The 18102-nt window shown below is 37.7% G+C and overlaps 2 protein-coding genes across 8 annotated transcripts in view; one reads left to right on the top strand and one right to left on the bottom strand.

Annotated features, from left to right (window-relative positions):
* Positions 1 to 29: 29 nt before the first annotated feature.
* On the top strand, positions 30 to 13550 carry PDK1 (pyruvate dehydrogenase kinase 1). Of its 2 annotated transcripts, none has more exons than XM_061453722.1 (11): positions 30 to 316; positions 3701 to 3842; positions 5312 to 5383; positions 6017 to 6201; positions 6501 to 6590; positions 6876 to 6953; positions 8958 to 9040; positions 9711 to 9809; positions 10741 to 10851; positions 11968 to 12081; positions 12210 to 13550. In XM_061453722.1, the coding sequence occupies exons 1-11, from the start codon at positions 199 to 201 to the stop codon at positions 12348 to 12350; spliced, it is 1233 nt and encodes a 410-aa protein (XP_061309706.1). In that variant the 5' UTR covers positions 30 to 198; the 3' UTR covers positions 12351 to 13550. The 2 variants fall into 2 exon arrangements, with proteins under 2 accessions (XP_061309706.1, XP_061309712.1); XM_061453728.1 differs by having other exon boundaries at positions 32 to 316; positions 8958 to 9034.
* A 2912-nt stretch (positions 13551 to 16462) lies between these two features.
* Positions 16463 to 18102, bottom strand: part of LOC133269415 (neurabin-1-like) — a 41283-nt gene continuing 39643 nt past the window's right edge. For all 6 annotated transcript variants that reach the window (XM_061453670.1, XM_061453659.1, XM_061453701.1 and 3 more), the window contains one exon: positions 16463 to 16949. In XM_061453670.1, coding sequence (XP_061309654.1) covers positions 16782 to 16949 — 168 coding nt within the window. In that variant the 3' untranslated portion in view covers positions 16463 to 16781. The remainder of the gene's footprint in view (positions 16950 to 18102) is intronic.

Raw genomic sequence — 18102 nt, forward strand, 5'->3', positions numbered from 1 at the left:
CTCCCTCGGAGCCGCCCTCTCCTCCGCCCCATCGCCGCTGCGTGGGGCTGGGCCGTGAGGAGACACCCACGCCTTCGGGCACCTCCTCCCGGTAGCGCCGCAGAAGGAGGCCGCGGTCGCGGCCTGGGTAGGGGCCGGGGGAGCTGGCGTGGCGGGAAATGGCGGCCGGGACAGGCTGAGGTGAGACGAGACCGCGCCATGAGGCTGCTGCGCGCCTTGCTGCGCAGCGCCTCCTCGGGCAGCATACCGCAGCAGGTGGACTTCTACTCGCGCTTTTCCCCGTCGCCGCTCTCCATGAAGCAGTTCCTTGACTTCGGTGAGTCCTCCCCGGGCCGAGCTGAGCTCCGTTCCGCACTGGCCCCAACCGCCGCCCGCCTGCCCCGCAGGTGCTTCTGAGGAACGCGGGGGGGTGGAAGGGGGGGTGTGTGTGCGCGCTGCTCGGGCTCCCCTCCCCCCGCGCTCCTGCTGTGGCTGCCGCTGCTTGGTGCGGTCCGTTTGGACAGGAGAGGGCTCCGTTTCGTTCCGGGCCAACGCAGCCCAGCTGACTCCCTTTCCAGGGGCTGAAAGCGGGGCAAGGTTGAGATTCAGCTGGAAACTCCCGTGTTTGGCATCGCAAGACCTGCCGCGCTGGGGAGAGGGCCGGGGCAGCTCCGAGCATTGGTGCTGTTGGAGCGCGACTCAGAGAGGGGGGATTTAGACTAGGCGTTGGGAAGAAATTGTTCACTGTGAGGGTGGTGAGGCCCTGGCACAGGGTGCCCAGAGAAACCGTGGCTGCCCCATTCCTGGCAGTGTTCAGGGCCGGCTTGGAGAAACCTGCTCTAGTGGAAGGTGTCCCTGCCCGTGGCAGGGGGTTGGAGCTGGATGAGCTTTAAGGTCCCTTCCAACAGAAATTATTCTATGATTCATTAAGCTTTTTGCACACTAGCAACGTGCAGCCTTGTGAGGTGTACCAAGCACAACATTAACCTTGGCTGGTGCCCGGGAGCTGCAACAGTCATGACCCCAGTCACATGCCTGTGCCCTACAAAAACACCCTACCCAAACGTTGTCGTTGTAGAGGATGTGTGAGAGAAGGACCCATGCTGGAGGACTGGGAATCTAGCCTCGAAAATGAGTACATCAATGACAGGATACTCATTACGCTCCCCGCTAAAACCACTTGTAATGCTCTCAGGTTCGACTGATGGCTTGGAAACAAAAAGGGTCACCAAAATTGTTCTGCTTCAGAGCAGACTACAGAGAGAAAGGTCTTGTAAGTCCCACCAAGACACTTTTTCAAAGCCCCTGGATGGAGCCATCCTGTAATACATTCTGTTTCTGTACCCAGGACACTCTCGTGTGCACCTATGTTGATATAAACGTTGTATACAAACATTTAACTAGTTAATAGTTGTATTGCTTTTTACATTTTTGTAAGTAAAACATAACAGAACTAATCCTAGCCTTTGTATAAGTAGGAAGACTTACAAAGAAAAGTTGCTCTTAACCACAGTAATTTCATCCATCTGTTCAGTGTTTCATACACTGCAGTAAAATGTGTCCAGTGTTTAGAACTCCAGATTTGTACAGAAACCCCACCACATATTCTGTTGCTACCATACTCCTAAGCAAAGAATCGTGCAATTAAGAGTTCAACTTTACCTGCATTATTTTACCACTAAAATACCAATAAAATAATGCTTACCTTAAAACAGGTGTTATTTTCAAGCCACAGTATTTCCCCATATCAAAAGTTAGACTACTTTTTTTCTGTGAATACCTGAACATAAGGTAAATACAGTCTTGAAATTTTCTTCTCTCTTTTGCTTTTAATAACAGGAAAAACTAATAAAGGCAAAAAATTAGGAGAGTGCAAGACTTTAGACAGTATCTGTTTCTAAGACATTCTGCAGCCATTATAATCTGATAGTGTTTTCATCTGAGATGTTTTTGGCTCCTTTCACTGAAGTGAGAGCAGTCAAAGAGGAAATCATAAAATCTGGTAATGCTAAAAAAAGTCTGCTTCTAGTTCCTCCAGGTTTTGATCCAACAAATGAAATATTCCATAAGCAAATTTAGGTCTGGATCATACATGTCAGTCATATCTGGGGTTATAAGTGTACAGTATTTTCTGTAGGAGTCTCATCCATTTCTTGATGGATATGGACAGACTGTAGCTGCACAAGGAAGCAGTCATTTGCTCATTCACTGAAATCTTGCATACTGTAAGCTGTCTTCCATATATGACCCCAGACTGCAAAGATACAGCCTCCGGATAGGAGACTAATTTGTGGAATATCATTTGCTGAGTATATGAGGCATTTGAAGATGATCTTTACATTCTAACACCTTCAGTCTGACTTGTTCATGTAATTTTACTTGAGAAAAGAGGCCAGGAAGAGCCATGCCTGAAATGCAGTCAGACTAAGGCGAAGTATGAGAACTTTCTGGGCAGAGCTCATATGTAGGCAATGCATAATATTGGTGTCACTGGTGAGGAATTCCTTGTCAGCTATTCACTTTTTTATTAAGTTAACCAACATCCTCTCATCAGTGTAGTTTGTAACATATGAGTCTGCATGCATTAAACTAAACTTCTCCATTTCAATTTGTTGAAGATTTTTCCTGTTCAGGACACTCCAGCTTCCTCTTTTCAATGTTCCTTCCTTTAATCTTCTTCCCCAAATCCCCCTTGGCAAATGGAAGAAGTGAACTGAGCAGAAACACCAGAGTTAGTTTTTAGGAGTTACCTGTTGTGAAACACCAAGCCTGAGGTATGTACCTCTCTGCAGCAGATGAACAGGTTAGTAAGTTCAGATGCTGTTTACATGACACTCTGAAGTCTAGAAAGAAGTCTGGCTGAGAATAAAGTACAGCATTTCTTAGCCTCTTCCTCGCTCAGCACCCTCCTTTCTCGCCTATTAAAACAAGCACTGTGGGAGTAAATTTAGGTCTTGATCTTAGTAACCACATTTACCTGCCATCCCAATTTAACTGCCACCCACACAGATCATACCTGTCCTTACAAAAGGATAGGTGAGTTGTCAACAGATTCAGTAATTTAGCTTTTAGCTTTTAAAAATGTAAAAAAATTATGAAGTAAATATATGGCAGATCTACTGTCATAATGACTAAATGCTGTAGCTGTTCATTCATTTCTCTCAATATTCATTTGAATTCATTTATCTGTCGTCTGTTCCCATAAGACTGAATTTAAACTACAACAGATCTAGCTGAAAAGGAGATAAACATTACAGAATTTGTTGTCTGTAAGTGTTCCAATATGAGTTATGGTAATTCAGTAAGATCAGTGATCGAGAAGGGTGTACTGACCATACTTTCTCAAGCATCGTTCCCACATAGTTTTCCTGTGCTGGTTTCATGTACCTCTCTGACATGCTCAGGATGACATACTGTTACAGTCAGTGTTTGCTGCAAATAAAATGAACCCTTTACATGGATAAAGCAGTATTTAAAGATGAATAGTATGGGTCTGCAACTGTTGAACTAGTTTCTATTTATATATTGTTACCACAACAATAGGTTTCAATATGAATTTACATTTTGAAATATAAATAGGCTGCTGCTGTGAAATAAATACTGGCTTACCAGGCTGGCCAAACCACAGACCTCTTATGCGAGAAAGTAAGAGTTTGTGTAGTTCTCTACCATATGTACTTGACTTTATTCTGATGTTGTCATATATTTATTTTGGTCTTAGGATCTGAAAATGCTTGTGAAAAGACTTCATTTATGTTTCTGCGACAAGAGTTGCCTGTGAGACTGGCAAACATAATGAAGGAAATAAGCCTGCTTCCAGACAACCTCCTGAGAACACCTTCAGTTCAGCTAGTACAGAGCTGGTAAGAAGATCGTACCTTTAAGGGTGATCTTATGTGTATGCACATGTTGGAGGAACTTGTTCTCTTCTAGAGAAAGAACATTTCACATGCTTGTTACATGAACATCACTTATTTAGACTGAGTAAATACCCCAATGTGACATAAATCAGGAACTAAATTTACAGACTTGGAAAAAACCCTAGGAGCAACTAGAGAACTGACAAGGGAATTAAAAATCAAGTAGTGCAGAAAGTCATGTATGAGAATTCAGTAAGAACAAAAATTCACCAGAACAATGTTTAATAACATTAAACTTACCTAAATTGTAGAAGCTAGTTGAAGAAACCAACAGAAGCAGGCTAAAGGACAAAATGCTTGCAGAAGGTAGTAGAAACCATTTAAAAGACAGGTTATTGCAATTTGAGAGTAAAGGTGCAGCAAATACAAAGAAAGAGCAATGGGAAGCTCCCAAAGCCAAACTATGTAAAACAACAAAAGGAATATGAGGCTATTAAGATAAAAAAGACATCCTTTGAAAAGTAGAATTTGCTTTGAGGTAAGGAACTTGGAAGTAAGCATAAACTTCTGTAAGAAAGATGAAAGGAAAACAAAGAGACTTCTTGGCAACTGCTAAAGGCACACATCTATTTGGAAAGACTTTAAAAAAGTTAAGAGAACAGAAAATCTGCCATTGAATAGTGGGATTGATTAGATTACTGAATATAAAAAGAGCTGTCAATGAAGATGGAGGCTGTTAATGAAACATGAACCTAAATGGCATTGGTCAAATGGCAAAATGAGTTCCACATGGACAAATGCAAAGTGGAGCACAGAGAGGAGCCTCCTCTCCCTGTATGTTTGTTTGTTTACAATGGAAAAAGGCATTTTGGTGCTATTGGTAATATTTTTCTGAATGTGTCAGTTCATGGGCAAGAAGGCAAATAGTGTTAGGAACTAAGTAACAAACAGGGAGGAATATAATTGTACCACTGTGTTAGCCCATTATTACTCTGAATTACATGCAGTTTTAGTCACTCTGTCCTGAACAGAAAAGACCAAGAGGCATAATCAAAGGGTTGGAACAATTTCTACGTGAGGAGAAACCAAATAGAATTCTTCAGCTTGGAAAATACACATCTAAGGAAGGAGACGGCAGAAATACTTAAGTCATGAACAAGCTGGGAAGATTTTCTAATAACAGGGGGCTCACTGGGGCTGCAAATAAGTGATCACCTACTGGGTTTAAAACACTAGGAAGATCTCTTATACATTCTAATGAAATGGTTGAATTCATTGCTCTGGAACTTTGGAAGAAAACATGAATAGATTCAAAAGGGATCTAACAATTCTCAGGGGATAGGTCAACAGGACACACCAAATGTTTACAATGATTGTAAACAAGCAAATTTGGAAGAGCATAAATTACTAACCCAAGGGATCTGGGGAGGCATATTAGAATTGGTCTTTGTCACGTTTTCTTTCATTTAAAGGTATGTCCAAAGTCTTCAGGAGATCCTTGACTTTAAGGACAAAAGCTCAGAAGATTTGGAGGCTGTTCATAGGTAAGGATTTGCTGTCACATTATGATGATAATGTTATGTAGAAGAACTGGCAAGAAAACAATAGCTTGAGAAATCTCAGCTATCTCCCATCTTAGAGAACTGCAGAAAGGTCACCACCTGTTCCCAAAAGGAGAGTGCATTGAAGTATGAAACAAAGCACTTCTGTGCCCTGTCAGTCTGGTCAGGGCTTTTTTTTGTTACACTGAAGAAGCTATGAATATGTTAAACTTGACCAAATATTTATCAGTTCCTTACTTGTAATGGTGGAACTGATTTATGGCACTTTTCACCTGTGGAGTAGGTTTGTTCATCCCTGGCTGACCATAACTGTCATTTGACAGGCATGGGATGATCTGCATGAAAATGGTTGGCATAGTTTTCTCTTTTTCTGGCAGTAATCAAGATAATAAATAAATAATAATTTTATAAATAATCAGTAATGGTTGAGTACTGATTGTTTCAATGCTAGTTGCTTGAAATACGCTGTAAAGACTGACCTGTATTCATACTGCTGTAAGCAGACCTGTGATAATTCTGTACGTATCAGTCTTCATTTTTGTAGGCAGATACTGTTTGCCAGAGTATTAAATTCATTTGCAAGTGACATACTAACAAACAGTGTATTCATTTTAGTTTTACAGATACAGTGATAAAAATCCGGAATCGGCACAACGATGTAATTCCTACGATGGCTCAAGGAGCAATAGAGTACAAGGAAAGCTTTGGCATCGATCCAGTGACCTCACAGAACGTGCAGTATTTTTTAGACCGTTTCTACATGAGTCGCATTTCAATTAGAATGCTCCTTAATCAACACTGTAAGTGCCATTGTAGCAAGGATGGGAAATGAAACCTGTGCTATGTCAGTATATTTTCCTTTAATTTTTAAGTGCTTAATATGTACTTAAGTGCTTCTTAGAAGTACTCTATTTGCCTCATTATTTATAAACTCATTCTTAATACAGTTCTTAAAATATTGACTAATAGTAGGCTTTCAATTATGGTGAAGATTGGAATTATAGATTGCCTATACATTTATATTTTGAAAACCAGAAGACAAATGAAAATTATAAAATTATATTGGGTATTAAATAATATTTTCCTTTTTTTTTGGCAGCATTACTGTTTGGTGGGAAAAATAATCCAGCTCATCCAAAACACATTGGAAGCATTGATCCTAGCTGCAATGTTGTTGAAGTTATTAGAGGTAAAGTCAGCAGATAAGAACAAGAATCCTGAAAACTTAACACAGATGTCTGTACTGAGGGCCAATAACATTTTGATATTCATATACTGTTTAGTTCTTGCCTGCCTGAAGCAGGAGTTTCATTTCAAGTTTTCACTTTTCCCTATAAGCTCAGTTTTTGTGAGAAAGTACAAAACGTTCCTGACAGCACACAGTGTTTTAAATTCTTGGTTTTCTTTTTAGTAAACTATAAGGGAGAAAACTGTAAAGGAGGGGGAAATGTAACTTTCTGTGTTTTTATTATAGATGGCTATGAAAGTGCCAAAATACTTTGTGATTTATATTACATGAGCTCTCCAGAACTCATCCTTGAAGAGTTGAATGGTGAGTGGATATGCGATGAGGCACTCTCTTGAACATAGTTATGGCTTCTTCTAAAGTAGCTGGTGGTGAAATGTTCTCCTTACACTTTTCATGTAGTTAATGTGTTCTCTATATCTGCTGTCATAAGTTGTTTGGTTTTTATTTCTTAAATCTGGCAGAAGGCTTTCCCTATTTCTCCCTTTAATTGGAAAACTGAAATCAGTAGAAAGATTTTTCATACTACAGCTGTTGATATAACAGATTTTAGCAGCCTGCTTCCCTCCCTAATGTTTCTTACATGTCTTTACCCTACACTGTCTATTGTATCTCACACTTTACATTTCTTGTGACACTTTTTAAGATTTATACTAAACATTCCACTCTGATTTCTCTTGCTTATTCAGCTATCATGTTCCTGTAGTTGTAATTAGATGTAGTATACTCGAGTCATAGTAAAAAATATTTGGACATTGGCTGACTTGCAGAAACCTTACATCTGTGTTGCTGTGAACTCAGAGGTCAGCTATTGTCCTCATAATCCTGCAGAATGCTAAAGAGCCTCTCTGACATTGCTTACTGGAATACTTTTAAAGATACTAAATTCCAAGTTCAACCAGACCTACAAAAACAAGCAATCAAAATTGCTCCTACAAGTAATTGCGAAAGCCAAATTGCAATCACAGTAACTTGGCCTATGAAGCTAAAGGCAAAGGAAGTGTGACCTTGAGTACACATCCCAGATTTTCTCTTCCTACTGTACAAACCCTGTCATTTTGTATCTAGGTTAAAGGGTTTACCTCTCTCTGTCTTTGGGGCATGATGCTAAAAACATTTGTAGGAAACTGTCAGTCACATTAGCTAATTGTACTGAGGGGTCATTTAATGGTGTAGGTGCTTCAGAAGCCAGGACAAATAGTTCAGCATTTCTAAAAGGAGTGACCTTTTGTTCAGTGAATTGCGAAGGCAAGTTAAATCTGATCCAGGCCAATGCATGTTCCCTGCCCACAGCTGAGAGTGAAGACCATTATTTAAAAGTTAGGCATGGTATTTGGGGGTGGAGGCATGGAGGGAAGCAGTTAACTTGAGGACAGGAACCAGACATGTTTTAAAGTATGATTCCCATCCTCCACTTCCCCTACCCTTTATCTTTGGTGGGTACATAATTGGTACTAGATCTTTTGACATAACTAGTCTTCAGCATTTATGTTCATAAAGCACTGGTTACTAACAGTCTGGTGAGAAATGATTAATGTTTTGAACCGAAAGACCCTTAAGAGCCAGCAGAATTTTCTGAGCAACCTTTCCTTAAGTTTTGATATAATGAACATGTTTTCATGATGTATTTTCTCGAATTTATTCTTTAAAAAGAACTTTGAAAACTATACCAGTTTTCTAGACAGCATGTATTTTTTGTTCATTTCTAAGTGAATCCAAGAAAGGCTGTGCTGTAATTATTATCTGGTGCCTTTGTAAGATCATAGGATAATTCAGGTTGGGAGGGACCTCAGGAGGTTTCTAGCCTGACTTGCTGGAAACAGGGGCAGCTATAAGGTCAGACCAGGTTGCTCAGGGCTTTATCCAGTTTGGTCTTACAAATCCTTCAAGGATGATGACTATATAACATCTCTGGGCAACCTGTTTCAGTGCTTAACTGTCATGGTGAAAAAGTTTTTCTCTGTATCCAGTCTGAACCTGTTATGTCATACACTGTTTCTTGTCCTCCCAGCACTTGAAGAGGCTGACTCTATCTTCATCATAACATTCTCACAGGTTATTGAGAGCAAATATATGCCCTAACCAGTAATGCCACGATGGGTTTTAAGATTAGTTTCTGTGGCAGCAAGCACATTTGAAAATCTTGAGGATGACTTTTGATTAACATACAACTTCTTAAAAGATTTCTCTTCAAATTTTCCTTCTCTGATAAATTCTCTCAGCAATATAACTACACGTTTTGGATTACTGTGGAAATGAGTAAAAGATACCTAGTTTGCTATTTAATTACTCAGTCTCTCTTTCCTCCAGTTAAATCACCAGGACAGCCCATGCAAGTGGTGTATGTGCCATCACATCTCTATCACATGGTTTTTGAACTTTTCAAGGTCTGTGTACTTACCATTACATGATTCTTTTATACATCTTTGTTTACTGAGATTGCATTTGTTTGACTTTTTGAACCAATTCTAGATAGCAGTGTGTTTTTGCAAAGCTGTCTCTATTTGTCTGCAGGACAATACCTAAATTGTACTATTTAGACAAACAGTAACTGCACAGAAAATGAACAGCTTTGGGAGACACGTCTCCTTTGCCTAGCCATTGAATACATCTGAATCTTCTGAATAGACAGCTTTGTCAAAAAAGTCTTAAGATGTTTAATTAATTAATGTCTGTATACAAGTGAAAGTAAGATACCCAGTTTGTGGGACATCTTCAAGTGATATAATGTGTAACAGGTCCTGTAGAGCTTTCCTCAACCAGTTTAGTCCTAGACTTTTCTTGATATTTGTGTCGTATTGCACATACTATGCAGTATAAATAATTGATGAATAAAACTGTACATTAAAATATTCAGATGTTCTAAAAAAAAAAGTGTGTATTCTAATAAACTACATAAATACTATACTGAACAAGCAAGAAATACTTACAAAAGCTATTGTAAAACCACATGCTTTTGCCCTGATTCTGAAACAGGTGATAAAAATTACTTTCTTAAATTGGTATTTGAAGAGAATATGTAAGTGGTAAGAACAGGATTTACATTATACTTGAAAATTACAGAATGCAATGAGAGCCACCATGGAACATAACGCTGATCGATGCATTTATCCTCCAATTCACGTACATGTCACGTTGGGAAATGAGGATTTAACTGTGAAGGTACCCACATTTTTGATTATTTTGAAGGTTATTTTGATTATTCCTCCCCCTCCCCCATCATAGACAGCATATTATTAACGTTAGCTGGTGATCTGGTTCCAACAAGAACTGTGTGTAGTAGTATGTAAGTAACAAGACCATTATGGAATTCCACATACTGCATGAGTAGGTAATTCATTAAGTGGTTGCACAGTCACACTAAAGGCTCCATAAACAGAATTCTATACTTTTGTCTTTGCTAGTTTATAAGCGCGCATGACTAAAAATAGTATTGTTCTAAAAAGTAGCATCTTTCTAGAATTGTAATATCAGCATTTTGTATATGACAATGACAGACCTATACAGGTGTGAAACAACTGAAAAAAGGGAAATAAACATTGTCTATTCCATGCAAATCAAACCTCCCTGAAGTACAGTTTGCAGAGTAATTTCTTCTTTTTCTGTACCAACTGCAAGCACAGGCTTTTTCCTAGGTCTAACTAAACCACAGCAAAACAACTCTTATGACTTACTCCTTCAGTAATAGGTTTTAATGGACTGTATTTAACAGGCAGTATTCCTGAGAAATAAAGATAAAAATACACAGAACCTGGTACTTGCTAAAAGGTATAGATTCTGACTTCAGACAAAATTGAGTTATGAACAAGATAAAAGCAATGCACAATTTAAGTAGAATTTTCCTGCTTCCAAGAGATTATGAGTGCATCTTATGGCAGTATTTTATTTAAAAGGTTTGTATAAGGAATGAAAGGGAACGATTCATCTATCTCTGGTCATTGCTGTAGCTGAGAATTTAAGAAATCCCATAATTTAATAGGGACAATTTATATTATGTTTTACCTGAACTTTCTCTGGATCATTGTTTGATAGTAGCTGTCTTATACAAAAATGTATTCAGAGACATAATGCTATGTATTCCTTCTTATTCCAGATGAGTGATCGTGGTGGAGGTGTACCTATGAGGAAAATTGACAGACTATTCAACTACATGTATTCAACAGCACCACGTCCACGTGTTGAGACATCTCGAGCTACACCTTTGGTATGCAAAACTTACATACCTTTGTCATCTTAGTTATGGTAAATTGTCACAAGAGAAACCATTTAGACAAAGCTATGAAGTACTGATTTTATAGATAAAATGAGTATCACCATTTCAACATTAGAGCTTAATTCAAGTATTTTTCTGAAAGCAACTGGCAAATTGCATAAAATGCTAAAATACTAAAAATTATTTAAACTTATTCAAGATTCTGTTTTTCTGCAAATGTAAAGATCAGCTGCCTCAAGCAGAACACTTAACTATGCTGCATGCAGTGCAGTAAGGACTGGATTAAATTCTTGTGGCTACTGAATGAAAGGAAAAAAAGTTCTTATTATCAGTGATTTCAGATCAAGACCCTAGTTCTGTTTGTACTGCGTAGCGAGTTGTAGCATTCCCCAATCCTCCCATCCAGCAAGGATGAAGGTAGGCAGATATGACAGGGCATGTGAACAATCTTCTTTGATCTTGTGTGAACTTAATAGATGCACAAGAAATAAAGCTGTAGGTCTCAGTGAGAAGCTCTTAAGAGCTTTTCCAAATTTATTCTCTCATATTGCTTCATTCAAAATGTGTTTTTTAAATATATATAGCATTCCACATTTAGATGACTGTGCAACTCACTAGATCTTTACAGAGAAGTGTTGTGTATGTTCATTGAGAGATTACCTCTACAATTTTGTAAACTAAAAAAATCACACTTAACATTTCAGGGCTATGCCCTGCTACTGCAGACAGGGCTTGACGTAATTTTAGTATATGCTACGAACTCATCGACATTGCTTCTTAAGATTAGCGGCTCAATAAGGCATTAAGACAGACTCAGTACAGATTTCTCTAACAGTATAATCTCTTCTCAAAAAGCTACCATAATATAAGAAGTGTTACCTACCAGCCCTGTCTGACAAAGAAATAGAAGAGTTTTCTCATAATCACAATCATCCATGCGTAGTTCTGTTTCTGGGCTGTACAGTAGTATTCTGGGGGGCATAATAGTTAATATTTGAACGCCTCTCACTGTCAAACATCATGCTGAGTTTGTCTATTTACCTATTAAATCAGAAAACACCACTGATTGATGCAATTAATGAAAATACACTCTTTCTCCTGGATCAGGCTGGATTTGGTTATGGCTTACCCATATCACGTCTGTATGCACAGTACTTCCAAGGAGACCTGAAACTGTATTCCTTAGAAGGCTACGGTACAGATGCAGTTATTTACATAAAGGTATGATGTAACACTGTACCATTTTAAATTTATCAGCAACACTAATCTAACTGCTAATGGAACTCCTTGTTCTGTTACCATAACTTTGGTTAAAAAGAATTGTCAGCTACAGTCTTCTCTACTTACAGGCCTTATCAACAGACTCAATTGAAAGACTCCCTGTATATAACAAAGCAGCCTGGAAACACTATAAAGCAAACCATGAAGCGGACGATTGGTGCGTGCCAAGCAGTGAGCCAAAGGACATGACCACTTTTCGCAGTATATAGCTTTTTCCTCAACAGTTTGTAAGAAGTAGTTATGTCTGTAAAGGGAATTAAAAGACCTGGTTTACACACCAAGATGCTGAACCACACTTGATAAGTGGAAGTAATTTTAAGTGGAGTAACAGAAGGTTTAATGTAATTACTCTTTTCTGGAATAAAAAAAAACCTAACAAACCAAAACCCAAGAAAACCCCCAAACCTGTACATACGTTTAAATTTTAACTGAGAAGGTCACAGTTAATTTGTTCCACTTTGTATTTTGTAGATAAGCCAAGGGAGCAGTAATTTTGGGTTTTATAGGGATCAATGCAATCTATGCCGCATCTGGTGAGAAATGTATTAATTCATATAATTACAAAATGTTTTTAATAGAATTATTGAAAAATCTCACCAGAACATTTTTCCATTATACAGTATTACAGATTAATGGAAAACCTCATGTCAGAAGTACTGAGGAGCTCATTGCTATACCTTTGCAGCTGTATAGCACTTTTCTATTCTTTAAGCATGCTGAAGCCTGATTTTGCAAAGTTAGTTATGTTGCCTGCACACTTTGACTTCATTGGGGCTTTTGCAGCTGTAGAAATCACACTTTGGTCTGTGGAGATTTAAAGAAAATGTATCAGTTCTAGCTGCTACCGCTGGTACAATGTATCTCAGGTATGGGGTATTGGTCATATTTCTTTGGTTGTAATGTGAATATTTAATACATGCACAAAACCTACCTTGTCATGATCCTTGTGAATTAGCAAATGGTGAGAACTTGTGTAAAGATATGCTGTCTTGCTTCTGCTTATACTTCTGTATGTATCAAAATGCAGTATCAGTGTTCTAGCCCTAGTAAGATCTCAGATTCGAGTATGTCAGGTTACAGCTGTAAATGGAAACTATTTTAATAAACAGGTTTTTAAAATTTGCCCTTAATAGGGCATCTCCGTTGCTTTGACGATAGAAATTACCTTCTCAGGTGTATCTAAGAAAAAGTGGAGTTAACAGTTTTCAGAAATACCTTTGTGGCTGTGATGTACTTCTGGCTTCATTTATGTAGTAACTGGAAGTCACACTAACATCAATAAGGTAAGCAGAATGTGTTTATCTGTCAAAGGCAAACCATCAAAACCTACTGCAGAAGATAGAGGGGGAATGAGAATTATGTTTCTGGTACAAAGTCTTTATTTTAATAAAGGATTCAACTTCTTTCAATGCCTGTTGTGCCAGCTTTGTTCAAATGGTACACGACTATGTTGTATCTTGATTCCTGTCATTCCTGAACATTTGAGGACTGCTGCAGTTAAAGACACCAGGAACTAATTATTTTCTCAGTTAATACATTGCATGTAATTCTGTGAGTTTTGTTCTGCAGCCGACATGCATAAGCCCTCTAAGACACAATAAGCCTAAATTTTGCTAGTTTCCTATCTGCGCAGAGCAGAAGGCAAGGTACCGTAAGTGAAGGGAATAACTGGCACGTTAGAAATTTAAGTCATGCTATTCTAGTTGTAGTTGAGCCAGATTGAGGATTACCACCTGCCACCTCCCTGGCCTACTTCTGACAGACAATAAAAACGGTGTAACACCCTAGTTAAGGTAATGTAGGTCACTTTAACAGGAGTGATTTACAGAATGGGCTGTGTACACAGTTAAATTAACACTGAGGGAGGATTAATTGCCACCAGAACAGTTAAAAAGTCACCTGCTCCACTCATTGTGCATACTTCAGGAGGTCCCTATTTTAATTCTTTACAAGGATGTGAGGTGGTGACTAGCATGCCTTTTCCATGTGCATGGCTACATGGATGTGAGAAATTCCTCATATTGTAAAATGCAGCCTGTACAAAAGAGGGAACACTTGCAGCTACTGCTTTTGCTGAAGTAAAGCTGAAAGTTACAGCAAGGGATTTTAAAACCTTCACTCTGATGCTGAACATTCTAGCATTTACACTAATTTTTTAATGTATTAACTAACTTAATTGAACTGACTTCTGTAATATCTGAGAAATAAAAGAAGCATTTCAGAAGAAAAGCTAATAGTTTACTTTCTAGAAAGTCTACTTAAGTATTTCAGATGGTATTACCAAATTAAAACCTCTTTTGTACTCTCAACTAGCTACCAATTAATTCTGATTATTAGAACAACTTGCTGTGTAATTATATTTGTATCCATCTCCTCACCCACCACCTGAATGATTGTGGTGAAAACAAATGTATACTGTTTTGGTTTTTTACAATGTTTAACCCTAATTACAAGTTTGATCTTTGATTACTGTTGATTTAAATAGATGTTCATAAGAATTTTTGTGTTCAATATTTTCATTACTGTACTGAAGTCATTGCTAGCACACTGGTTAAAGTTGAAGTGAATCACTGTAGAAAACTGGTATACTAGCTCAGCTATCCAAATGCTGATATTAATAGTTTGTATGTAAATGAGCTCAGTCCGGCATTGTGAAATCAATCTTGGTTTGCATTAACTACTTTCTTGAAAGAATCACTACATTTATTCATTAAAACTATTTAAAAAAATCAGTCTTTCAGTTGGGTGATTTTGTGGCTAGGTACTAGCCTACTTCAGTGGAGCCACCCTTCTTGTTTAGCATCTGACAGATGTTAAATGCTGTGGTCTGTGACAGTCTTGTGCTCAGGTGGCAGCAGGTGAGTTTACCATCCCTGCTATGCCTCCCATTTAACTACAACAGCTCTGCACACAGGCCAACCTTGGGGAAACAATGATTTGTACTAGACTCCTTCCCAAGAAACAAGCTCTTCACAGGTGCAACAATCAGATCACTAGGTTAAAGGAAAAACATGACATATAGTTTTGTCAATATTCTGTTTAGTTGAAAGCACTTAACTGAGAAATAAATTTCCTTGTGACTGAAGAGTGGGTTTACAGATTTGCTCCTAAGCAGCTGATCATTTCTAATTCCCTTTTATCGGTAGGGCAGCATTCCTCTTTGGCACAGGGTCTGTAAATTTTGAGTACAAACTGAAAACTACTGGAAACAAAGTAGATAAGTTAAATCTTGACCAAAGAATTGTTGGTTAACAAACAAAACTGAAAATTGAAGCTTTTCTTAAAAGTAATAATTACCAAGATTTCAAACTTTATTTTGGAAATGCACAGTGTGCAGAAGCATTTCCACACAGTTCTTTTGCTGAACTTCATAAGACATTTATACAAAAAAAAAAAAGAAACAACTGTGAAACACCAACAGTGAAGTTCATTCATTTAATTAAAATGAAAAACAGTCCACAGATTTAAAGGAGAACTTGGTCCACATAAACAGATAATGTAAGTTTTGTTCTACTGTGGAACAGATATTTAAACTAGTCTAAGTTTCTGCAATAATCTAATTAAAGAAGTGCTGTTGTAGTAGCTCTAGAAAATAGTATGTAAATATACAAAACACCAATTCATGTTCTAAACTATTCCGAGAATCAAATCCTCCTTTAAAGAGAAATAAACTGTAGCCTACAATCGAACATTTAAGTACAATGCAGAAACCCAGTGCTTCAGTGATAATTTTCCCTACAATTTTTCCCTCAGTATTTTAAGTTTGAAAAACAGTATAGTTTAAAATTAGCAAATATATAAATTTGGTCCACAAAAAATCTTGTATCAGGTAGAAAAGAGAAATACATGTATTGCAAATTGATCTCATTCATAGTGTAAATCTATAAAACTATGTATTATTTAGGAAAAATAGGTTAAAAAAGATCTTATTTATAGGTTTAAACCTTGTCCCAACACCTTATGGGGAGTGTACAGAAAACTTAACTATTTTCGTGTATGTAGTTTGTGAAACTGCTTTTCTTGTTATTTTCTCAGTAAGTTGCAACAAATAAAATTCAAACCCAATATGCTACTACGGTGAACTTTGAAGGAAAATCCCAGAAATACAAGAATTTAAACAAAATAATCCACAAATTTGAAATACATGCTTTCTTTTTAAATTAATTTGACATTACTGTTTTCTTAAACTTAACTTTTACTATACATTTTTAGTAGCAACAGATAAAACAGACTGTCACAGACTGAATTTGATGGCAGGATTTTTCTACTGTCCCTCTATCAGGTTCAACTCTATCAAATGCTGGTTGACTGATACTGGAATGATTTTTAATACAGTATTCTGCTTTCCACAAACAATTTCAATGAAAAGGGCATCTGAGGTCTTAGAAGCACAAATATTACTTAAGGCAGAAAGTTAAATTATTGTCTATTAGTACAGGCAGAGTCAACTAGGAATAAAAATACTGAAAACATTATTTCATTTCATTGGGTTGTAATGGGGAGGGACCATAATTAAAAAGTAAAAAACCACCTACCATGAAAAACTGTTGCACTTTCCCTCCTCCCTCAATTATACAATTATATACAAATCTGCTGAACTTCATCAAGATGAACCAAGTCTGCACTAAAATAGGGTCATTTTAGCAGCTTGATTCAAGAGTGGTTACCACTCTGCCAGTCTTGCGAACTTCTCTCTCCTTCTTTTGAAACTTTTCCTTCTGCTTTTCCAGTTTTTCTTGTGTTTTTCTAATATCCTTAATTTTTTTCTTTATTGTTGATCGGTCATTTTGACTGGAAACTCCCAAAGCCTTTGGGGGGGAGGGAGGGGGGAAGAAAGAAAAATACCTCATCATTATTTCTTCCAACAGCGCTGTCAACAGTATGTATGTGTATGAACAGTTTAGGAAAGTGTTACTCATTTTGCTGCTAGATAGCCCATTTATTTGAAAAATAACAGCCTCAAGAGCATTGTAAATGATCATCTGGGTTTCAAAGTAAGCAAAGAAACCAGGGCCTACTCTTGTTCAGTTGTGAAATAACAGCTTCTAGTTGCATTTTATAAACACGTAGACACCTGATAATTTTCAGCAAATAGCAAAAGAAGTAGTAGTGTCAAAATATTTTTCTCTTTTCATACAAGTGGAATTTATATTCAGTAACTACTCTTTGATTTTTAATGTTAAGGACTTTAAAGTGTTATTAAAAAGTGTATCACAAAGTAAACAGCACACACTGAGTTTTGATCAGCAGGTGGCAGTACCCGATTCCAAGTTACAGACAGCACTCGATCATGCTCTATGGAACGCTGAATGGCATTATGTGTAAATGAAGCTTTAAGCATCAACACCCAAAGTTCCCCACAGACAGTCATTTGGTAGACCAGTAAGGGGTATTTCATATGTCCAAGGAAATATCTATCTAACAAAACACAGGTCATTGCATGCACGTGTATTCTAAAATGCAGGTATATTTTGGAGACTGAAGCTAGATACTTTCTTCCCCCCCTCCCTAAAACACTCAAAACCTACTACAGATCATTAATAATCTGCCTTATGCCAGAATACATAGACCAATAAGCCTCATTTTAGTCACACATCTTGCCTGTCCAAAATGCAGCCCGATAATCTAACAAGAAAGAAAACCTGAAAGTTTACTAGCACTGTAAGGGGATACACACCATACAGTTTTTCCAGAGGTAAAATGGCAAGAAAAGGCTCCAAGAAAGATTTACAAGAGATTTTTTTTTTTTTTTTAAGCAGGACTAAAAAAAAAGCATATTTAAAAGGTCACCAGATAGGATTTTAGCCTTCCTGAGGAGCAGATATGGAAAAAACAATATTGCTAAAACTGGATCCTGAATTTCTGTGCATTTGGAATGGCTGGATCTTGTTTTGATATGACCTCATGCCAAGACTGAAGACATATCAGGCCCATTTGGGGAATTATGCTTATTTTGATTTC

This window comes from Pezoporus flaviventris, unplaced genomic scaffold (assembly GCF_033815535.1).
Source record: "Pezoporus flaviventris isolate CSIRO_AGI_PZ_B2104156 unplaced genomic scaffold, CSIRO_AGI_Pfla_v1 ptg000001l, whole genome shotgun sequence".
Taxonomy (NCBI): Eukaryota; Metazoa; Chordata; class Aves; order Psittaciformes; family Psittacidae; genus Pezoporus; species Pezoporus flaviventris.

What these genes read in the sequence shown, in the direction of transcription:
- PDK1 (XM_061453722.1), top strand. Translation starts at nt 199, where the DNA reads ATGAGGCTGCTGCGCGCCTTGCTGCGCAGCGCCTCCTCGGGCAGCATA. An exon ending in GATTTGGAGGCTGTTCATAG is followed by an intron (nt 5,384 to 6,016) that starts GTAAGGATTTGC and finishes TATTCATTTTAG; the next exon opens with TTTTACAGATACAGTGATAA. An exon ending in CATCTCGAGCTACACCTTTG is followed by an intron (nt 10,852 to 11,967) that starts GTATGCAAAACT and finishes CTCCTGGATCAG; the next exon opens with GCTGGATTTGGTTATGGCTT.